Source organism: Gigantopelta aegis, chromosome 14 (assembly GCF_016097555.1).
Source record: "Gigantopelta aegis isolate Gae_Host chromosome 14, Gae_host_genome, whole genome shotgun sequence".
NCBI lineage: Eukaryota > Metazoa > Mollusca > Gastropoda > Neomphalida > Peltospiridae > Gigantopelta > Gigantopelta aegis.
This window is the reverse complement of record NC_054712.1, coordinates 56,595,242-56,620,347: the sequence shown is the minus strand read 5'-3', so window position 1 is coordinate 56,620,347 and position 25,106 is coordinate 56,595,242. Positions and strand designations below refer to the sequence as shown.

Sequence of the window (25,106 nt, the reverse complement as noted above, 5' to 3'; positions counted from 1 at the left end):
TTGTTTACAAATAAATACTAAATCTCACTTATTGAATGAATTTCAGACAACTAAATAAAAGCCATGTTATAATGTAAAGAAATATATGTATTTTAAATATTAATAGAGATTTATATTTTCAGGAATTGATCGATTCAGCTCCGACATAGAAATGATGCTGGGCAAGCCTCCGTCCATTTTTATTAAAATCTGCTGGTGCTTCATCACCCCTGTCATGATGTTGGTATGTATATCTCACCTAGGACTTACAGTGTGTGAGAAAATGATTTAAATATGAATCTTTATTCTCAAAGGTTTTTTTAATTATTATTCCCATTTTTATTGACATGATATTCACACACAGATATATACAGTGAATATGACAAAGAGATATTAATTACATGAAAAATAAAGTAGTTAAAGATATATTTAGCTAGAAAATCAAATATATGTGACTAATAATCCAACATACATGTATGAAAAATTCAAAAGGAGACCGAGGACATACTAAGTATCAAAAAGAAGAGAAAAAAATACAATCTAAGTTTTAAATACATTGTGACAAATTGACCAAAATTTGGTGAATTTATCATAATTGCACGCGGAAAAAGCTGTTGCTTTTGTCACATAATAGTATTCAGTCAACTCTTTTTGGGTCCATTTCAAACTGGGTACATGTGCATTGAAATGAATTTTAAATATTAAGTGTTTTGTAACAAGTACAATGGCATTAACGGGATCATTATTTTCGGTTTTAAAAACAAAAATTACATTTTCTTTATTAAATTTAATGTTGCTGCCCGTTTTTACATGACTCCAGTTCTGAATTGATTGATTCAGCTCCGACATAGAAATGATGCTGGGAAAGCCTCCGTCCATTTTTATTAAAATCTGCTGTTGCTTCATCACCCCTGTCATGATGTTGGTGTGTATATCTCACCTAGGACTTACAGTGTGTAAGAAAATGATTTAAATGTGAATCTTTAACCCCAAAGTTGACTCTGTTGCTGCATTCACCCCCTGCTCAAGCAAATTTTCTTTCTTTTCCAATACTTTTTTCAGGAAGCATGTCTCACTATCATTGTGGCATGGATCATAACAATACATTGAATGCTGTTACAGCACACGTCTGACTACACTATAGTCTATATAGCATCTGCAAGCTTATGGCCATTGCAGAATGTGAAATAGATATTATTCAGCATCATTGGAACTGACCTCATTTCAAGAATGTCCCTAATCTGTATACATGATGTAGCAGCTGCAAGCTTGTGGCTGTTAATGATGTGAAACTCACATTATTCAGCAACATTGAAACTGACATCATTTTAAGAATGTTATAAACATCATTTTTGAAGTGGATGAAAATACATGATCACATTTGCATACTAAGTGACATGTACAAAATGTATGGAACTTGTTTTATACCTCTTTGCTTTTGCTTGTATGCATGAAACTCATGATGATGCAATACACCCTCAAAACAATCAGCTGACCAAGATATCGCATCGTTTTCACTAGTATATGTCGATTTTATATTCTATAAAGTTGAAATCTAGCTGTCAGCAGAGTGCCCACTTGAGGTGCTTGCATTGTAGGATCAAACCACCTCAGTGGACCCATTCTCTGATTGGGTTTTTTCCCGTCCCAACCAGTGCACTACAACTGGTATATTAAAGGTGTGGTATGTGCTGTATTGTCTGTGGGATGGTGCATATAAAAGATACCTTGCTGCTAATGGAAAAATGTAGCTGGTTTCCTCTAAGACTACGAGTAAAATTGTTTATCAAATGACATCCAGTAGCCGATGATGAATAAATCAGTGCTCTAGTGGTGTCGTTAAACAATACAAACTTTAACTTTATAGTCTATAAACCCTGGATTTTGGGGTTACTTTAGAGTTTGTGGAGTGTCGTAGATTCACATGGGTCTGTATTACATTATCAGGCCCGTACTATAGGAACGACTTTCGGAGGGGGGGGGGGGGGGGGGGCACTGACGGATCGGGTACAAACTCTATATCAGATTTTGGTTACAATGGCAAACATTAATGTGATTTGAAAAAAGTGGGGGAGGGGGGCCCCAGCCCCCATCCAGTTCCTACAGGCTTGATTATTGAGTTCTAATTTTTATATTATTGACATTTCTATGTTTCAGGTGGCTTTTATCTTCACAGTTGTGACGTACACATTGCCCACTCTCGATGGTTATGTTTACCCACAATTCTGCCACTATATCGGAGTGTTCATAGCTCTCATTCCCACGATACCAATTCCAATCGTCATGGTTATGGAACTTGTGAAAGCAAAAGGAACTTTCAAACAGGTATTTTAACCATTTGTCTTATGTTATATATTTATTTACATGTCATAAAAAAAAACCCCAAAAACCCACCATATATGTGAAGTTTTATTATGTTCACCAATTTCTTCATATGCCAAATTTCATATTAACTTTGCCAGATCTATGTCTGGGGGACATGCATGTATTGCTTAAGCAGTACTCTCATAATGCTTGTTTTTATTATTTACCCTCAAATTATTTTCCGGCAGAAAGCCTGATGCACCAGTATGTTTTATTTTTCAGAGACTGATAAAATCAATAACTCCTGCACCTGACTGGGGTCCGTCCAAGGTGGAATATCAAGAGAAATATTGTGAGCAAAATAAGTCCAGAATGTTCAGACCAATTGACAATATTCTAACCATCTGTAACAAACATGTTTCTGTGCCATGACTTCTGTATTTGAAACTGTAAATAAACTACGTGGATTTGTTGTTGTTGTTTGTTTGTTTTTTTATGTTGAGTTATCGTTTTGTTCAGCCATATTTTTTGTAACAACCTGATTATTGCTATTTTGATTTCTTTTCCTCGTAAAATTTAATTTAACCAAGTAACCATTGTATTTTATCTGGTCAAAAACAGAAAGCTGAATTTATGAAAGCTTAATTACCATTGTGTATTTTGTTTATTTTTATTTTTTTACATAGCTTAAATATGGTCTGATGTTTAACATAATACTGGTACTGATATAAGCATAAAGACTCCCTTTTTTGGGGTGGAGGGGAGGGGCAGGCAGATTTTTGTTCGAATTAAATAAAAATGCCCCAAAACAAATAACAGTGCATTACTACCAAACAGCCATGTCTAGGGTTCCACACGAATCGCTACACATTTTCACATGGATTATTTATAACCAATATTGTTAGTGGAATGATGGAAATACTTGGTGAACAGTTTTCAGACCATCTCATTTTGCCCGAATGTCTCCGTCGTTTTTGTCTGCAGGCAAAGATTTGATCCAGCACTGCTTGCCCCCCCCCCCCCACCCCCCCACCCTGCATTATGTTGTGTAGTACTTGTACTCCTGGATATTGATTTCAAATGATTACATTAACAAGGCATACAACTGTTAAGGAAGGAAGGAAATTTTTCTTTAACTATGCACTCAACACATTTTATTTATGGTCATATGGGTAAGGAGCACACAGATATTGAGAGAGGAAACCTGCAGTCGCCACTTCATGGGCTACTCTTTTTCGATTAGCAGCAAGGGACCTTTTATATGCACCATCCCACAAACAGGATAGTACATGCCACGGCCTTTGTTACACCATTTGTGGAGCACTGGCTGGAACGAGAAATAGCCCAATGGGCCCACCTACAGGAATCGATCCTAGATGGACCACGAATCAGGCGAGCGCTGTACCACTGAGCTACGTCCCGCCCCTGGTTAGGAAACTTACATATGACTTAGCACAAGAGTAGAGGGGTTGAAATAATATCAACAAGTTCAGGGACCATCGGGTGCCCCGGCCCACTTCTCTTCCAGGATGTGTGAAGTTAGGGGTCAGTAGCAATAGATGATCACTTAATAAAACGTGGTCATATAGGCTACTGGGCAACTGATTATTTTAACTATATGAGTACATTCTATATTCATGTTCACACACAGGATAGCACATACCATATTAAGACTATGGAACACTGGTTGACATGGGAAATAACTGAAAGAACAACCCTACACCATCTAAAAATTGGATGAGAAAACCACAAATTGTCAAACGGTGAAATGGCAATTAATGGAATTCCATTTGTTTATATGGTTTGATTGCTTATTGTCTCACATTTGTTAAATATTACACAAAAACTGACGGAATACAAGACAAGACACAAATATAATTATATTTTTTAAACCACACACACACACACACACACACACCCTTATTAACATATTTTAAAATTTAATAAAGGTGTATGGTGAAATGGTATCCAACTAATCTTTCAAGCACATTCAAGTACAGTGTACCATGTAGACTAGTGCACTGCATGCTAAATCAACCATGAGAACTTGTTAAATTAGGGGAAGAGTGGGAATCTTGTTAAAGGGGAGGGAATATAAAGTCAAATGGTAGAGAATGTGCCCAGTTTTTTAAATATTTTATTATAGGATTGAACCCCCTCATCTCATTCTCTGTGTTTTGATTAACATGATTATAGTTTATCAAAGGTCATATGGTATGTGCTGTCCTATGCTGGAAAGTGCATATAAAAGATTGATGTATTAATTGCTACTTTATGACAAAATGTAGTACCGTAGGTTTCCTCTGAGATTATGTCAGTATAATAAAATATTTGATCAATAAATCAATGTGTTCAACTGTTAAATTATTGATGGTAATGATATGTATAATAATTTAATTCAAACAAATAGTAAAACAAAACTACGTAATGAGACCCATTTTCTCTGAAATTTAACTTCCGGTTTGGATATTTTGTTCCAAAATTAATGTTGCATCAGATATGGTGACCCATAATAATGTGCAATTCGTGTACATCGTGTACGTGGTACGTGTGTGTGTGTGTGTGTGTGTGTGTGTGTGTTTGTACTTGTGTTTGTGTATGTGTGTAACCGTTTGATTGCGTGAGAGAGGTAGCATCTGAATGTAAAACAGCGGTACCATAGGCGTTAGGTGCTTCTAAAACTTTTAGAGTCTAGATTCAAGACTATAATTGCATGCGTGTGACATCACTAAAGATTGAGTCTGGACTTATTTTAAGTTTCACGCCCTGGTTGCAGTTCATGGGCGTTTAGTTAGTACCACTCGATGGAACTACTCAAGCGCGTACGCTGTATTGTCGAATATAGATAGTAACATAGCCGACAGTACAGGGTACGTCAGGTACGTGCATGACTAAATAATTAACCACCCATAAATTCCAACCAGGAACAGAACGCCCCTAAGTGGTACTGCCTGTGTTGCATAAAATCTGAACATTCAATGATTCATATTTTTTTTTTTTTTAAATAGTTATATAATTTTAAATTGTTTAAATTAATATCAAAACATGCGATTTATTTCAGTTGATGTATGATCGAACAAAGGCGAAACAGACATATACAAGGACGAATTGAAATGGGGTCAACATAACTAGATCCAGTGTGCATTGGGAACAATCATGTGTTTCTTTCGTTGAACTACTAAGAACAGAAAAGATGTCAGACAAATTCGAAGCATTAGAACAGCTTTTAGAGCTATTCATTGAAAACACAAGACAAATGGGCATCATTGTCAGTGATTTTCAGCCACAAGGACAAAACGTTCTCAACCAAAAAATGTAAGTAGGCTTGTTGGTTTCCAGTGATGAATGAATGGTAAATTATTAGACCGCTTGTCAATGAACAAACACGGGTTTTGGACCATACCATAGTGTGTGCTACATTTGTTCCATTAGATGATTAGTAGCAAGGTATTTTTTATAAGTATCATTCCACAGACAGGATAGCCATGCTCTTTTAAGGGCAGAATAAAAAAAACAATAATCCAATCGATCCAGCTATCCGAAGGGTAGCCCGAGTACTCTGACTGTAAGAGAGCTAGACGGACATTTGGACATAAACACGCTCTCATTACAGTCAGAGACCAACCTATGTCTTTTTTTGGCAATTCCTGACTACCAAACGGTAGGCAACGAGTCCCGCTCTAATACCACAACAATCCTATGTTTGACATCAAATACCTTTACATCAATCATTTTTGAGTTAAGTGATACAAAAAAATCCACATATTAATCACTAATACACTTACTACAGAAAGAAACCCGACAGCACCCACATTCAGCTACGCTTCGTGACACTCCGTCGCAACAATTGCAAAGCTTGGCGATCTATTTCGAGACGTAGACCACGTGATCGCGCACTGGGCGATTCCGCCTTGTGCAGCAGTTACAGGGGCCGTCTCATATCAAGCGAAGTTACAACATGGAAGAGTTGGCTAATGCCGTTTTGGATGAATTTGGATTTCATTACGTCATTAAACCAAAACAATTACACATTATTGATTCCATTTTGAATTTGAAGGATACATTTGGGGTGTTATCGACAGGATACGGCAAAAGTATGTGCTACGTACTGCCTCCTCTTATGAGACGACCCCTGTAACTGCTGCACAAGGCAGAATCGCCCAGTCTCGAAATAGATCGCCGAGCTTTGTAATTGTTGCGACGGAGTGTCACGAAGCGTAGCTGAATGTGGGTGCTGTCGGGTTTCTTTCTGTAGTATGTGTATTAGTGATTAATATGTGGATTTTTTTGTATCACTTAACTCGAAAATGATTGATGTAAAGGTATTTGACGTCAAACATAGGATTGTTGTGGTATTAGAGCGGGACTCGTTGCCTACCGTTTGGTAGTCAGGAATTGCCAAAAAAAGACATAGGTTGGTCTCTGACTGTAATGAGAGCGTGTTTATGTCCAAATGTCCGTCTAGCTCTCTTACAGTCAGAGTACTCGGGCTATCCGAAGGGCTACAAATTGTACAATTATAGTTCGTCCCATCATTCTATAAAACTGTTTTCTTTAAATAATTCCAGTTTGGTTTGAATTAAGAAGAAAATTGAAAATGTTTTTGAAATACCAAAAAAGATAGCCTACTATTTTTGTGTGCAATTTATAAATCAGTTCGCTCAGAAATGGTACATTTCATGGTATGAAAAAAGGCGTTCCCTGTGGGACGGACTATAGGTCCATGGCATGGGCATCATTTACCATGGGAGACCAAACAAGCCGGCCACCAATAGGCAAGGTTCCAGAAAGAGAGATAATTCGGCAAACTAAGTTAAAAGTTACTCAATTAATTCCTCAAGTTTACTTTCGATGAACCGTCCTGATTGCCAGTCCTGGACGAAGGAGCCAGTGTAAGTCTACACCTGCGCCCATGACAGGCATGCACTACAACAGCTTGCTCAGAATGTTAAGCCTTATGACCTAGCTTACCTGACCTGACCTGACCTGACCTGACCCGACCCGACCTGAGACACCACAGTATTTGATATACCAGTTGTGCACAGTCTGGAAGGAGAAATAGCCATATGGGCCCACCGACTGGTGAGCGCTTTACTAGTACCATATTGTTCACCAAAGTAAAATGTGAGCTAAACATTGTGACATTAACAGGGACCCGTTGGTGGGCCCATGGGGTTATTTCTCGTTCCAGCCAGTGCACCACTACTGGTATATCAAAGGCCATGGTATGTACTACCCTGTATGTGGGATGGTGCATATAAAAGATCCCTTGCTGCTAATCGAAAAGAGTAATCCATGAAGTGGCTACAGCAGGTTTCCTCTCCCAATATCTGTGTGGTCCATAACCATATGTCTGACGCCATATAACTGTAAATAAAATGTGTTGAGTGTGCGTCGTTAAATAAACCTGTTCGCTTCCAAACCCATAACCTAATTTGGTGAGGTGGAGACTCTTACCTCGCTCTCTGCTGTTAAAGATAACGCTATAAAAAACATTTTTGCCTACTACAAGTAGACAAAGTTACCTGCTCTAATAAAACAATAATCCTATGTGTGATGTTAAATACAATGTACATACATGTACCTTTACATCAAAATTGATAATTTCTAAGTTATATACGTGTAGCTGATAACAAATATTTCACATATTAATCTGATTATTATAATAATCATATTATTCTTGTTTGTTTATAGTCAGACAATGGTGACTGAAATGCAAGAAGTGGACAAGTTTCGCTCACAGATGCAAGACATTCAAGTACCACTGGAGGTGTTTGAGTAAGTCCTACACACATTTAACTTTAGAGGCTAAATTTAATCTTTCTTTTTTTTAAATTTAAGAATTGAATATTCATACCTTCATGGATATAATAATGCATGTAATCGACAATGCTCTATGTACAGCCAAAAAGATTAAGATGCAGCCACTGACTGCTAATCATAAAAAACAAAGTACAGTACCATATTGTCAATATACTGACACCCAATGAAAATGCAAAACATATTTTTCAATATTTTGTTGTGATTAATGAAAAATATATTTATTGGACTTAAATAACAATTTATGAGAGGAAGCCATTGATTGGTACTTTTGTCTGGGTTTTAATCCTGGTTTTGTTCTCGTTACACATACAATAGCAGAAACACAAAATGGTGTGAAATGGGTTCACTACATGCTCAATCATGCTGCATGCAATGCACGTGAAATGCCAGTATGTGGACACATAAAAGTCATGTAACGGTGTCATACTCCTCGTCACATTAAGAATGCCACGACTCGGAGAAGAACAAAGGGAGCAAGCGTTGGGCATGGTTCAAGGCGGGACTTCGCAAAGCCAAGTTGCTAGGACCTTCAGAGTCCATCCATCAACTATTAGACGACTTGTTGAATGTGATCGACCTCGACCTGGTCAACGTCCCATTACAACCCCATGCCAAGATCGGCAGATTCGATGACACCACCTCCGTGACCGGTTCAGAACTGCGACGATGACAGCAAGCAATGCGATAGGACATCATGGAAGGCATATCCATCCGATGGAGGTCATCCGTCGACTCAGAATGGCTGGACTCAGATGCAGCCGCCTGTACAATGGTAACATCATGACACCGCGACATCGTGCTGCGAGACTACAGTTTGCTCTCCAGAATGGTAATCATCCACCAGCCTTTTACCGGAGCATTGTTTTTTTCAGATGAGTCCCGTTTCTCTGTCTCCTTTACCGATGGAAGAGCACGTGTGTACAGGAGACTCCATGAATGGTATGCTGACGGATGTGTCAGGAAACGTGATCGGTTTGGTGGCGGTTGTCTGATGGTATGGGGGTGCAATCAACTGATTTTAGGAGTGATCTCATCAGTCCACGATGCCCTTACAGCCCAGCGTTATGTTGACGTTATTCTAAGACCAGTTCTCCAGCCACTTTTGCGCCGTCACCGAAGACCAGAAGGTCCCCTTCTGTTTCAACAAGACAATGCCCGTCCACATACTGCAAGAATTACCCAGACATTCCTGCAACAAGCCGGTCTCACCGTTATGAACTGACCTACCGTTTCACCGGATTTGAACCCATTTGAACACATGTGGGATGAGTTAGGACGTCGCCGCCAGCCACCACTGCGTAACGTCGCTGAGCTTGCACAGGCGTTGCAGGAGTGGAGGAACATTCCTGTGGCTTATTTGAGATGTTTGTACCAATCCTTTCCCCGTGGTCTTCACGCATGCTCACGGGCCAATGGTGGACACACCAGATACTGACCTTGATATGTGGGGGTTGAACTTTTCGATTACGAATGTAACTCGATTACTGATAACTGGCCATGTTTCCATGTGAATGTATCTCATAAATACCAGTCATTAATGTCATATTACATTATCCATCAATTCAATAATAGTTTGTCATTATTTGCAATGAAAAGTTGTTTTTGCATTTTCATTGTGTGTCAGTATAGATCTATCTGTAAGATAGTAATTGATTATTTAATATATCCTGTGATCTATGAAAAATAATGTCGAGGATGGGGGGTATTCACACTAGTCTACACTAGTTTTTTATCTCACCTTTAGAAAGTAAAAAGGTGAGATATAGGTAGGGCATTACTATTACTGATGGCAGCAACGGCATCAACTTTGGGGTTAAAGATTTATATTTAAATTACTTTCTCACACACTAAGTCCTAAGCCATTGATACTTCGTTTATATACTCTTCAAAAGAAGAAACGCAAAACCACATTGTCGTAACATTTGGAGAATTGATTTAATTATTGAATGGTGAGTCCGATAATTACCAAATGTTGCAGGATTGTTCACAATTCACTCTAGTCCATTGTGAGTAAGTGATAGGACACACCACCATGGTCAAGGTCATCTGGAGTCAATACCGGGTGTGGCCTCCGCGTGTGTTGACAACTGCCTGGCACCGCCTGCCCATTGAAGCAACCAGAGTACGGATGACGTCCCGGGGGATGGTGGCCCACTCGGCCTGCAAGGCTGCTGCCAGCTCGGGCAGGGTCTGGGGCTGTGGTTGTCGCTGTCGGAGGCGTCGGTCCAACTCGTCCCATAGATGCTCAATTGGGTTCAAATCCGGTGATGTCGATGGCCAAGGAAGGACATTAATGTTGTTGTTCTGTAGGAAAGCCGTTGTGAGACGTGCTGTGTGAGGCCTGGCGTTGTCATGTTGGAACACTGCGTTGGCGTTGGCCATAACTGGAACGATGTGTGGCCGGAGGATCTGGTCAATGTAGCCCTGTGCATTCAGGTTGCCCTGCACGTGGACCAGGTCAGTTCTGCCAGTGTGTGAGATGGCTGCCCACACCATGACACTACCCCCGCCGAATCTGTCCACTTCCTGCACGCAGTTTGCCGCATAACGTTCACCACGACGCCTATACACGCGACATCTTCCATCATGACGTCGGAGCAGAAAATCGGGACTCGTCACTGAACCACACCTGTCTCCATCGCAGTTGAGGCCATTGTCGATGAATCTGGCACCACTGCAGTCGGAGTCGACGGTGTTGTGGTGTTAAGATGACACCTCGAACTGGACGTCTGGCACGAATTCCTACCTCACGTAGGCGGTTCCGTACGGTCTGGTCGGATATCCTGCGCAAACCTGGTATTGCTGCGGCTGTGGAGGTGGCAGTAGTCAATCGTTCCCGAAGGTGGCGTACCCGGATGTAGCGGTCCTGCCCGGGGGTAGTGACCCGTGGTCGACCGGATCTAGGGAGGTCACGTGTTGATCCATGTTGCTGGTAACGGTCCCACAGTCTGGAGATGGTGCTTGGGGACACATGGAATGCCCTGGCAACGGCCATTCTGGATTCGCCTGCGTCTAGTCGGCCGATGGCATTGTTTCTCTGCGGTTCACTGAGACGTGGCATGTCCTGGATTGTCAACTGTCGGCCAGATACAGAGGCCAGGCAAGCGAACACCCTGCACTTTTATACTGTCGGTGTTCATGTTGCACGTGCAGACAACGCACGTGCAGTGGTGACATGGTTTGCACGTGGCTGCATTTTTGCAAATATTCACATTTTGGAACTTTATTGTACAGTAGCTGCGTTTTATCGAATGTAACCGTGGGAATGTGTTTGGGACATGCAATGACCTTATATTCACAAAGCATGAACCGGTAGGAAACATAAAATCGGAGTTATAACCCATTTGTACCCTTTTGCGTTTCTTTTTTTGAAGAGTATAGTTGCACCTGTGAATGTTCTTAACTAAGGATTGTCGGTTACGGCAAAATTTGTGGATGATTTTTTTCGTTTGAATGATACCCAGATAAATGATAAATAAATATTTGACAATACTTACAGTTAAATTTCAAACATACTTACTAATAATAACACTAAAAGTTCATATTTTATTTTGAATTATTTTTTGGTAATTCTTCAACAATAATACTTAGTGAGACAAACTACCAATATAAAGTGACCTCATCAGATATGACGTTCACTGACGTTATTTTTATGTTTATCGAGAAATGAACAAACTCACTACAGTTGTACCGATGGGATGACGTTAAATTGTAATGAATGTAATGAACATTTTATTATATCACAACAAACCGAAACATTTTTATGGTAGGCGAGATATTGAATTCTGCTGAAATCTTGTTTTCAGTTATGTGATAGAATGTCGGAATATTATAGTGACATTTGTTTTGTTTGTAGCTACATTGACCAGGGCAAGAATCCAAACCTGTACACCAAGGACTGTCTAGAGAAGGCTCTCGCCAAGAACGAGCTGGTCAAGGGAAAGATGGATAACCTGAAAGTATGTGTTACAGTGCAGGACGAACACTATTCCATTATTTGTAGTTATTAAATGGCTTGTGATTTATAATATGTAGGCGGGCTAAGATGGATAACCGTAAAGTATGTGTTACAGTGCAGATAGAACACTATTCCATTATTTGTAGTTATTAAAGGCCTTGTGATTTATAATATGTAGGCGGGCTCAGATGGATAACCGTAACGTATGTGTTACAGTGCAGATAGAACACTATTCCATTATTTGTAGTTATTAAAGGCCTTGTGATTTATAATATGTAGGCGGGCTAAGATGGATAACCGTAACGTATGTGTTACAGTGCAGATAGAACACTATTCCATTATTTGTATTTATTAAAGGCCTTGTGATTTATAATATGTAGGCGGGCTCAGATGGATAACGTTAAAGTATGTGTTACACTGCAGATAGAACACTTCCATTATTTGTAGAACTTTATTAAAGGGCTTGTGATTTATAATATGTAGGCGGGCTCAGATGGATAACCTTAAAGTATGTGTTACACTACAGATAGAACACTATTCCATTATTTGTAGTTATTAAAGGGCTTGTGATTTATAATATGTAGGCGGGCTAAGATGGATAACCTTAAAGTATGTGTTACAGTGCAGATAGAACACTGTTCCATTATTTGTAGTTATTAAAGGGCTTGTGATTTATAATATGTAGGCAGGCTCAGATGGATAACGTTAAAGTATGTGTTACACTGCAGTTAGAACACTTCCATTATTTGTAGTTATTAAAGGGCTTGTGATTTATAATATGTAGGCGGGCTAAGATGGATAACCTTAAAGTATGTGTTACAGTGCAGATAGAACACTATTCCATTATTTGTAGTTATTAAAGGGCTTGTGATTTATAATATGTAGGCAGGCTCAGATGGATAACCTTAACGTATGTATTACAGTGCAGATAGAACACTTCCATTATTTGTAGTTATTAAAGTGCTTGTGATTTATAATATGTAGGTGGGCTCAGATGGATAACGTTAAAGTATGTGTTACACTGCAGTTAGAACACTTCCATTATTTGTAGTTATTAAAGGGCTTGTGATTTATAATATGTAGGTGGGCTCAGATGGATAACCGTAACGTATGTGTTACAGTGCAGATAGAACACTATTCCATTATTTGTAGTTATTAAAGGGCTTGTGATTTATAATATGTAGGTGGGCTCAGATGGATAACCTTAAAGTATGTGTTACACTGCAGATAGAACACTATTCCAGTATTTGTAGTTATTAAAGTGCTTGTGATTTATAATATGTAGGCAGGCTCAGATGGATAACGTTAAAGTATGTGTTATACTGCAGATAGAACACTTCCATTATTTGTAGAACTTTATTAAAGGGCTTGTGATTTATAATATGTAGGCGGGCTCAGATGGATAACCTTAAAGTATGTGTTACACTGCAGATAGAACACTATTCCATTATTTGTAGTTATTAAAGGGCTTGTGATTTATAATATGTAGGTGGGCTCAGATGGATAACCGTAACGTATGTGTTACAGTGCAGATAGAACACTATTCCATTATTTGTAGTTATTAAAGGGCTTGTGATTTATAATATGTAGGTGGGCTCAGATGGATAACCTTAAAGTATGTGTTACACTGCAGATAGAACACTATTCCAGTATTTGTAGTTATTAAAGTGCTTGTGATTTATAATATGTAGGCAGGCTCAGATGGATAACGTTAAAGTATGTGTTATACTGCAGATAGAACACTTCCATTATTTGTAGAACTTTATTAAAGGGCTTGTGATTTATAATATGTAGGCGGGCTCAGATGGATAACCTTAAAGTATGTGTTACACTGCAGATAGAACACTATTCCATTATTTGTAGTTATTAAAGGGCTTGTGATTTATAATATGTAGGCGGGCTAAGATGGATAACCTTAAAGTATGTGTTACAGTGCAGATGGAACACTATTTCATTATTTGTAGTTACTAAAGGCCTTGTGATTTATAATATGTAGGGAGGCTCAGATGGATAACGTTAAAGTATGTGTTACACTGCAGATAGAACACTTCCATTATTTGTAGAACTTTATTAAAGTGCTTATGATTTATAATATGTAGGCAGGCTCAGATGGATAACGTTAAAGTATGTGTTATACTGCAGATAGAACACTTCCATTATTTGTAGAACTTTATTAAAGGGCTTGTGATTTATAATATACTCTTCAAAAGAAGAAACGCAAAACCACATTGTCGTAACATTTGGAGAATTGATTTAATTATTGAATGGTGAGTCCGATAATTACCAAATGTTGCAGGATTGTTCACAATTCACTCTAGTCCATTGTGAGTAAGTGATAGGACACACCACCAAGGTCAAGGTCATCTGGAGTCAATACCGGGTGTGGCCTCCGCGTGTGTTGACAACTGCCTGGCACCGCCTGCCCATTGAAGCAACCAGAGTACGGATGACGTCAGATGGATAACCCAGCTCGGGCAGTATGTGTTACATAGATGCTCAATGGGTTCAAATGCAGATAGAACACTATTCCATAATTTGTAGTTATGTAAAAGGGCTTGTGATTTATAATAGGCCTGTAGTTGGAACACTGCGTTGCTCCATAACTGAACGATGAGATAGTGTAGCCCTGTGCATTCAGGTTGCCCTGCACGTGGACCATGGTCAGTTCTGCCAGTGTGTGAGATGGCTGCCCACACCATGACACTACCCCCGCCGAATCTGTCCACTTCCTGCACGCAGTTTGCCGCATAAACGTTCACCACGACGCCTATACACGTAGACATCTTCCATATCGGAGCAGAAATCGGGAAGAACCACACCTGTCTCCATCGCAGTTGAGGCCATTGTCGATGAATTTATAATATCGACGGTGTTGTGGTGTTAAGATGACACCTCAACTGGATGTCTGGCACGATGGACCTACGTAGGCGGTTCCGTACAGTCTGGTCGTCCTGCGCAAACTGCGGCTGTGGAGGTGGCATAGTCAACGTTCCCGAAGGTGGCGTACCCGGATGTAGCGGTCCTGCCCGGGGGTAGTGACCCGTGGTCGACCGGATCTAGGGAGGTCACGTGTTGATCCATGTTGCTGGTAACGGTCCCACAGTCTGGAGATGGTGCTTGGGGACACATGGAATGCCCTGGCAACGCCGTTCTGGATTCGCCTGCGTCTAGTCGGCCGATGGCATTGTTTCTCTGCGGTTCACTGAGACGTGGCATGTCCTGGATTGTCAACTGTCGGCCAGATACAGAGGCCAGGCAAGCGAACACCCTGCACTTTTATACTGTCGGTGTTCATGTTGCACGTGCAGACAACGCACGTGCAGTGGTGACATGGTTTGCACGTGGCTGCGTTTTTGCGAATATTCACATTTTGGAACTTTATTCTACAGTAGCTGCGTTTTATCGAATGTAACCGTGGGAATGTGTTTGGGACATGCAATGACCTTATATTCACAAAGCATGAACCGGTAGGAAACATAAAATCGGAGTTATAACCCATTTGTACCCTTTTGCGTTTCTTTTTTTGAAGAGTATATGTAGGTGGGCTGAGATGGATAACCTTAAAGTATGTGTTACAGTGCAGATAGAACATTATTCCATTATTTGTAGTTACTAAAGGGCTTATGATTTATAATATGTAGGCAGGCTCAGATGGATAACGTTAAAGTATGTGTTACAGTGCAGATAGAACACTATTCCAGTATTTGGGGGAGGGATTTAGGTCAGTCATTTGAGTGCTCGACTGAGCCACTTGCGTTGCAGGATCAAACCACCTTGGTGGATCCATTCAAGTGATGGGTTTTTTTTCCGTTCAAACCAGTACACCACGCCAAGTAAAAAACTGTGGTATGTGCTTTCCTGTCTGTAGGAAAGTGCATCAAAAAGATCCCTTGCTGCTAATGAAAAAATGTAGCGGGTTTTCTTTGATGACCAAGTGTCAGAATTATCAAATGTTTAACATCCAGTAGCCGATGATTGATTGATCAATGTGCTCTAGTTGTGTCATTAAATGAAACAATACCAATACCATAAATAGAGGTTATTACCAGAGTGTTTTTCGGTATCGTCAATATCATATATTAGGAATAAAAATTGTATTACGCGAGCATAATACATTAGTTTTATTCCTAATATATGATACTGACGATACCGAAATACACGAAGGTAATAATCTCTTTATCATATAATCTCAAGGTTAATACATCATGTTTTTGTAAACTGTACATGCAACTTTAATTCCAGTCCGCCATTACTAGATATTCAAATGATGTAAGAATATGTGGCGTGGTGTATTTTTGAATGGAAATTACGTCAAACTCGAATGACGTCATTTTGGATGTCCTTACATCAAAATAAAGTTATGCCTAACGTTTTTTGTTTTCTGAATGCTGGACAGCTTTCAGTGTCAAGTTGCTATTGAAATGTTTTTATTTGATGACTATGAATGCATACGTCAATCATGGAGTGTCACCCAAGTACGTTTGCTTAAATGTCAACAAACCTAGTGCCGAGACCTCGACTAATTTACATCTAATTTGCAAAGTTATCAAATTCTCAAAGTATGTGATCTGAAAAATATCACATTTTGATTGCAATGAAAATGTAAGATATTATATAATAAATGTTTTTATTAGCAGTACCATAATGGCATTATTTCATCAATAACAGTCAGGTCAGCCATAACTAGTAAAAATCTTCGCCATGAAGGTGGGTGCTCACTCACACTCCTCGTTACTCATCTGGAAACATCTAGTCCATAGGCTTCTGTTGAACATCTGAAATTTGTGGAATTTTCTGCTAGATTCTTGGCAAATAGGCTTAAACCACTCTAAATAGTGTAAAGATAAAGAATTTCATTGTTGCCATTTTTTCCATTCACCTTTAGGGAGGCCATGTTGAATTTCAAAATGGCCACCATTCTGGAGCTATTTTTGTCAATATCTCGCTTATTAATGTAGGTAGAATCACAATTCCAGTTGCTACACCCAGGTTTTTGTATACAAGGATTCACATAGTGTTATAAAAAAAATTGATAGAACGGTCGCCACCTTGAATTTCAAGATGGCCACGATTCTGGGGCTCTTTGTCAATATCACACCTCATCTTGAATTCTTATGATCGAGTAACAAAAGTATGCAATAAAATTGCAGATGCAATACGTGAACAGATTACAACATTTGGTGTATATGTACCACCTGGTCTGATGAAGAATAGACACATCCGTGGGTCACTGGATAACATTGACATTAATGTTGACTCCCCTGATGGCAAAGGGAGTTTTCATGGATTGGCATCCGATGTGTACCAATCTGCTGGTGATGGTGAACCTGTACTAAATCCATTGGTCATTGGTCAGTGTGAAGCAACAGGCGGACTTGTTAACATTCCAAGTACAGTGATAAGCTTATCTTTCTGCAGAATCGAAGGCAACCCTACTCCGAAATCCAGTCCAAAGTACATAGGATACAAAATCGGTTTCCATGAAGACCAACTTAAAAAAGCGAAAAGAGATGACCTAACTTGGTTAATGGCACGTTGTATAAATAGGAGAGCTGTAGTTGAGGCAGAAGATGCATGTCATTCAGACGAAATGACACCAATTAATGTGGAGTTAAATGAATTGTCAGACGAGGACGTCTCTTTGGTGGCTGTGGCTCATGGAATTACCAATACTGAAGAGCATATACTACCAGTTTGGTCAGCCTACAACTCCCTCCTCAACAAACTGACTTCCAGGCATACTCCAGCGTTGAATGATAATGTTTTCATGATGCCAATCATAAATGCGGCACCACAGGATTGGTCTACCCTTGCCACTGGACTTGAGCAGCTGTGGAAACTCAACCAGATTGTTTCTCCTGGGAATCCAGTAATTGCTACTCTGGATATGGACCTCTATAAGAGAGCACTAAAACTAGAACATCTAGATCCTAGTTACAGAAATAGGTGGGTTCTTTGTCCAGGCGGTTTCCACGCAGCAATATGTACTCTGAGATGCCTAGGACGAACAATTGAAGGTAGTGGTATGGATCAAGCATGGCAGGAGGCAGATCTATACAGCTCTATCACTACAACACAGATCATCAATGGGAATCATTATAATCGGCAGTGCAGGCACATCAAATTACACTACAAGCATAGTTTGACCTGTGGCTTGACACATTCTTCCAAGAGAGACCGGTGATTTTGGAAACATTGCAGTCAAGTGCCAGGATACTTTATGACACCTGCAAAGACAAGGGAGATGTACTAAAGGCACATACAGACTTCTTCGTCGTCTTGGAATCGGTGAATCTTGAGATGCATCTTGCCAAATATGATGAAGAGCAAAATCAAAATCCCATGTATCAATGGGCCAGAATGTATATGAATCAGGTGATGACATTGCTACAGTTGTTACGAGCTACAAGGGAAGGTGACTGGTATCTCTACTTAGCCACGCTTGAAAAGCTCTGCGTATTGTTCTTTGCATATGATCGCTTGGAGTATGCCAGACACATACCAGAGTTCCTCACCCGAATGCAAGAAATCAAAGTCAATCAGCCAGGTGTATGGAATGACTTTATTAATGGTGGGTTCACAGTTGGTACGAACAATAGTGTTCCATTCACACGTATAAGTGTTGACCAAGCCATGGAACACTTAAACAAGGATGCTAAGGGTCATGGCGGAATATGTGGCATAACATCTACATCGGCAACGCTGCTCAAGTTCTGCCTGACAGCACCAGAATTGTCACGGATCTCCAAGGAAATAGAGCAACTGGCAGGTGTGTCACCATCATCAGCAGATGCACACCATAGTTCTTCCACTGCACAGGTAGTCTACCAGGAAAAATGTATTCAATGTCTAAAGGCAACTCTGACTGAATGTAACATTTTCAAGTCCACGGAAATCGACGATCATCCAAAGTCAATGTTCAAGCTGATAGCAAATGAAGTTTTGCCACTGAAGGTACAGGAGGCTATTCTCACCACAGAGAAACGCGGGTTGGAAGCATTCAGGGCATTTGTCAATCAGAGAATACTTGGGAACGAAAGTCTATGGTCAAAAATGACAAAGCTGAAGCTCTTATCGTGGAATTCCGCTTGCAAGGATCTGACTGTGAAATCAGGGAATGAAGTTTTAACACTCAAGGCAACAACATCACTGTTTGCCCGGCTCCTTGTAATAGCAAGGTCATCAAGAGATACTGCCGACCTCGAAGAAGTGATAGGAATGCATGAACTGTCAGATACTAACAGAACTCTGATTCGACCGGATGGACCGGTGCATCCAACAACAGACAAGAGTAAGGTGATAGGTCTCCTAGAAGGTCTTGTGAATCATGATGGCCAGGGTACATTTCTGGAACCACATAATCTTGGGGATGATTTAGAGGATCTACCCCCAAAGGAAAAAACCTGCCTCATCATAGATGGAATGGCAGTTTTTCAAGAACTGATGTCTGTTAGGCATTTCATTGACTGTGAGGAGCTTGGTGCAGCATATGTGCGTGTCAATAATAGTGGAGGCTATAATTATGAACAAATTAGAGTCATATTCGACAATTATACGGTTACTGATTCACTGAAAGAATGCACAAGGGAACGTTGAAGAGGTAAAACAAAAGGAACGAAGACCTATATCTGTGAAAATTCCACACGCATCAAAGATGCCAAATCGTTTCTTGCTACAAATGGAACGAAGGATTCGCTAACACTGTTCCTTGCAGATAAGTTAATGGACAATGGATCCACACTGAAAATACTGACCGCAACGAGAAAGAATGTTCGGAACAACTTTGACTGTGATGTGGCAACAGATGTTAGTACACAGGAAGAAGCTGACACTCTAATGCCATTGCATGCTAAGTTACTTGCACAGGCTGGATTCAAGATAACCTGTATTCACAAGACACAGATGTGTTGCTTCTTGCTCTTCGTCGAGCTGAAGAACTTGGAGATGACAGTGCACTGATTATGGGCACAGGAGAGCGACACTGTAAAATCTATTTGAAGCCTATCTATGACAAACTCGGATCACAGAAGTCAAAGGCACTGATAAACTGCCATGCTCTAACTGGTTGTGATACTACCGGACACATCCAATCAAAAGGAAAAGTAACCTGCTTCAAAATGTTTCTCGAGGCGAGTCCAGCTGTCGTGGAAGCAATATGTCAAATAGGTGTTGGAGATGAGCCATCTGAAGAAGTAACAGAAGGGTGTGAACAGTTCCTTCGTAGTTTATTCTGTCCTAAGGGTACCACTCCAAATAGTTCTAACGAGTTACGATGGGACCTGTTCCGTCAGATGAAGCCTGAGCAAGGTGTTGATAGATTGCCACCGACGGCCGGAACGTGGAGAGAACATACTCGTCGTGCTCACCTTCAAGTTAACATGGATGCAGGACTTCATTTTAACTCCTAAACGGCTTGACCCACTGAGGTTACGCTGGACATCAGTTGATGGAGTCTTGAAACCTGTGCTGTCGCAAGTAGCACCTGCCCCAGCTTCTATATTACAGCTGGTGAAATGTGGATGTGGACGAAGCAACAAAAGTTATGTTACCATGTGTTCAAGGAGATGTTCTTGTAAAGCATCAAGAGTAGTCTGTACTGAACTGTGTAACTGTGAAGGAGAGACAGTAAAGTGTTGCAATACTGAACCACCGGTCATCGGACATGACATTGCAGAGCAGTGAGAAACCTGGGTAAAATGCCAAGCGAAATTCTATTTGTAACAGATACGATGTAGTGGTCATTTTGAAATCCAAGATGGCCGCTATTATACTAATGATTAATGCCACCATCTGAATTGTTGGTTACTAAATCCTAGGTAACCACTTGAATTGTATTTGTAACTGGCCTTGGTTGTGTACATTTGTGGAATTTGCCTTCATATTTTATGTTGAGAACAAAACAATTTGAGAGTGACGGCCATCTTGAAATCCAAGATGGCGACCATTCTATCAATTTTTTATGACACTATGTGAATCCTTGTATAAAAAAACCTGGGTGTAGCCACTGGAATTGTGATTCTACCTACCTTAATAAGCGAGATATTGACAAAAATAGTTCCAGAATGGTGGCCATTTTGAAATTCAAAATGGCCGCCCTAAAGGTGAATGAAAAAAATGGCAACAATGAAATTCTTTATCCTTACACTATTTAGAGTGGTCTAAGCCTATTTGCCAAGAATCTAGCAGAAAATTCCACAAATATACACAAGCCAATGGACTAATCTAGGAGATCTGCCAATTGCTCGCCTTGAGCACTATAAAATATTCAATGATGTTTATTTGAAACTTTGTGTGATTACTCACCTAGCACCATTTCAGGAGTGAATTTCAGCTCACTTCGTTTGTCCATGAGGAAGGCAATTAAAATGTTTTATTATTATGTTTCTTAATGACACCACTAGACTAGGTTGTTGGATGTCAAACATTTGGTAATTTTGACATATAGGTCTTGGAGAGGAAACCTGTTACATTTTTTTCATTAGTACATGTAGCTAGGGATCTTTTATATACACCGTCCAACAAACAGGATAACACATACCATGACCTTGATATAGTAATCGTGATGCACTGGCTGGAACGAGAAATAGCCCACTGACTGGGATCGATCCTAGACTGACTGCACATCAAGCGAGTGCTGTAATTTACAAGGGATGTATTGTGACCTGTTTATTATTATCAGTACCCTACTAATCCAACTGAAAGGCACTGTAGGTTTCATCTCCATTGTCCGTTCGTCTGTCCCACATATAGTTTCATAAGCATATCGAGATATTGAGCTGGAATTTTGTGTATAAGTTTGACTTTCATGATGATTAACACATTTGTGACAGAGTTATGGCCCTTGAACTTAGAAGATACGAAAATATGTTTTCCAGACCTTTTATATGCAATGCCTCAAGATATTGAAATGAAATTTTGTATATATCTTTATCATGTGTTGTTACAGAACAAGGTTAACTTTTATGGCAATTTACCTGTTTTCTGTTAGTTCCCTTAAATTTAAGAAGAAAACAAGTTGTTGGGCCCATTAGGGACATGTAACGCTTTAGCAATACTCTCAGAATACTTGTTATTATTTATTAGTCCCCTATCGGTCCAGCTGGAGGGGACTACAGGTTTTATCTCCATCCTTCTGTCTGTCCCACTTATAGTTTTCCAGATAAATGTGTTTTTGTCAATGCCTTGAGATATGGAGCTGGCATTTTGTGTATAACTTTTATCATATACCATTGCAGATAAAATTTTACTTGCATGACGATTTACCCATTTTTGACAGAATTATGGCCCTTGAACTTAGCAGATATGGAAATTTGTTTTCTGGACTTTTTCTCCTCACTGCCTCAACATATTGAGCTGATATTTTGTGCATGGCTTTATAATGTACTGTTAAAGATCAAGCTTCACTTTCATGATTTACCCATTTTGACAGAGTTATGGCCCTTGAACAATGTGTTTCCCCCCAACCTTCCCCCTCCAATGCCTTCAAGATATTGAGCTGAAATTTTGTGTATACATACATGTAGCTTTATATGTCTATTAGAAATCAAGTTTGACTTTCATGGCAGTTTACCCATTTTTCAGTGTTATGGCCCTTGAAATTTGTTTTCCAAAAGTTTTTGTCAATACCTGAATATATTGAGATTACATTTTGTATATTGCATTATCATGTACTGTTATAGATTAAGTTTAACTTTTCTGGTGATTTACACCATTTTTATGGAGTTATGGCCCTTGAACTTAGGAGACAAGAAAATTAGTTGGGCTCGGTAGGGGACATGTATTGATTTAACAGTGCTCTCAGAATTATTTATTTTTATATTTTTCAGAGGTTCAAAGCACTGTTGATTGTGGAGCTGAATAAAGTATTTCCAAACGAGATGAACATGTACAGAGCTGTGAAAGGCGACGACCGGCCAACGTGACCACCAACCAATGTGAACGGGACTGGACAACAAAACCACGGGTTCATAAACTGAAGATTTATGTTCACAGCAACAGCTTGGACATTATCAGAGGCTAGGAAAGAGAGACTCAGTGTGTATATCACATTTGAACGGCATCCCAATAGAGATGTATTAGACATGAGAGTACGAATGGAGCTTAGTTGTGGAGTTCTTCAAGATGTGCAATGGGTGGTAGAGCCAATCACTTTCATAACAAAAACTGTGGTATGTGCTGTCGTTTCTACTGGAAGTGTGTAAGAAGCACATAGTTAGCTATGTGCTATTCGAGTTCATGTCACTAGTAATTGTTTTTCTGTGTATGATGCAAGTGACAGGACTATAACGTGTGTTCAGTGTAGCATATTGGCCCACCCACAGGGATCAATCCTAAACTGACAAATTTGTTAAGAAATGTATCACCAAATTAAAGTTTTTCATTTAGGCAAATAGCAAAAATGTCGGTACATCGATAAAACGACAGACGATTTTTAATTAACCTCTCAGCGATTTAGCAATGAAATAAATTCTGTTATAATTTACTAACAGCAGGCATGTAAAAGATGTCCTGTTAACAAAAGACATGGCCGCCTGGAAATAGGACAGCACAGAATGAGGACATCTGAGATGTGTTTTAGTGTTGTGAAATTAAAATACAACACAATTACATGCTAAATAGCCCGTGCTTATAAAACGTTTTAGAGTCCAGATGACATCAAATGACATCACAATTGACTGGTTTTGCAGGCTGGTATTTTGAGCCCTGATGCTGAACCCAGCTTACACTATAGTCTGTCAGGAGCAATTGCTAATTCATTAACATCTGTCCTGGACAGACAGATCAGTTGACAAAATATGATTAGAAGACACTTGAGCAACTCCGATGCACTGCGGATTCCATGTACCCTACACTCTGGAGATGGCTCAACTGACAGCAAGTATGGACCACAGCCCTGTCAAGTAGTCCCATAGATACCATGGATTCATCTCATTCTCTCTGTGTTTATGTCTCTTGTTAAATGTTTGTGATATTTTTTAATCAAAGGAACAAAATTGCATTGTATTCCATTAAAATGGCATTCAAAACCTCGAAATAAAAGTGCCTGACAATGTCAATCTATTCACATAAATAAATTCATTAAAATTGTGTGTTTTGTTGTTGTAACAAATAGGTATGAAATGGATATTCCAACAAATTGCTTACATAAATATACTACTCAAAAGAATTTAAGGGTCAAAAATTTATAACCAAATAAGTTTCAGAGTGTATTAGATTGATGATGTAAACTAAACCAAATTTTTTATTTATTGTTCCATATTTACAAAAAAACCACAAATAAACGTCACTGTATACAAGAAAGTCACATGACATGCTGTCAAAATTGAAGGTGGTCAAACATGGATTTTACACATTAGAACATTCGTTTAATAGTGTGTGAATCCACCCCTGGCGCGAATACACTCGACACATCGTTGCCTCATGCTGTTGATCAGACGTCTGAAGAACTCTTGGGGAATGGCCTGCCACTGCCATAAGAAGTTGACACAGATCATGAAGGTTGGCCGGAGGGGCATGGTTATCCCGAACTCTCCTGCCTAATTCGTCCCAGGCGTGCTCTATTGGGGCCAAGTCAGGCGAATATGCTGGCCAATCCATCCTGGCGATACCTTGTTGTCTGAGAAAGTCCGTTACCACCCTAGCGCGGTGGGGTCTGGCATTGTCATCCTGCAGAACTGCCCCGCCGCCAATCTGCTGAAGGCCTGGGAGAACCAACGGCCGGATAATCTCATTCAGATAGCGGATTCCATTCAGATTGTCATCCACCACATAGAGGGGGGTCCTGTGGTGGATAGAGATGCCGCCCCACACCATGACACTGCCACCACTGAACCGGTGACGTTGTCTAACGTTAACGTCAGCGAAGCGCTACCCGACCGTCGTTGAACTGGAGACTAAACCTGGACTCGTCAGTGAACATCACTCGACCCCACTGAACACGTTGCCACCGCAGATGAAGCGTGCACCAGTGACGTCTGGCTGTTCTGTGACGTGGTAGGAGTGGTGGTCGAACAGCCTGGCGACGGCAGCGTAGATTATTGGC

At 40.0% G+C, this 25,106-nt stretch overlaps 2 protein-coding genes across 4 annotated transcripts in view; both read left to right on the top strand.

Moving 5' to 3' along the window:
* LOC121388897 (sodium- and chloride-dependent glycine transporter 1-like) overlaps positions 1-2,755 on the top strand; it is a 55,457-nt gene extending 52,702 nt beyond the window's left edge. For all 3 annotated transcript variants that reach the window (XM_041520434.1, XM_041520433.1, XM_041520435.1), the window contains exons 12-14: positions 123-223; positions 2,137-2,304; positions 2,566-2,755. In XM_041520434.1, coding sequence (XP_041376368.1) covers positions 123-223; positions 2,137-2,304; positions 2,566-2,715 — 419 coding nt within the window. In that variant the 3' untranslated portion in view covers positions 2,716-2,755. The remainder of the gene's footprint in view (positions 1-122; positions 224-2,136; positions 2,305-2,565) is intronic.
* A 2,657-nt stretch (positions 2,756-5,412) lies between these two features.
* On the top strand, positions 5,413-24,151 carry LOC121388330 (mediator of RNA polymerase II transcription subunit 10-like). Its single transcript, XM_041519629.1, has 4 exons — positions 5,413-5,598; positions 7,978-8,061; positions 11,963-12,065; positions 22,891-24,151. The coding sequence occupies exons 1-4, from the start codon at positions 5,477-5,479 to the stop codon at positions 22,984-22,986; spliced, it is 405 nt and encodes a 134-aa protein (XP_041375563.1). The 5' UTR covers positions 5,413-5,476; the 3' UTR covers positions 22,987-24,151.
* The last annotated feature ends 955 nt before the right edge of the window (positions 24,152-25,106 follow it).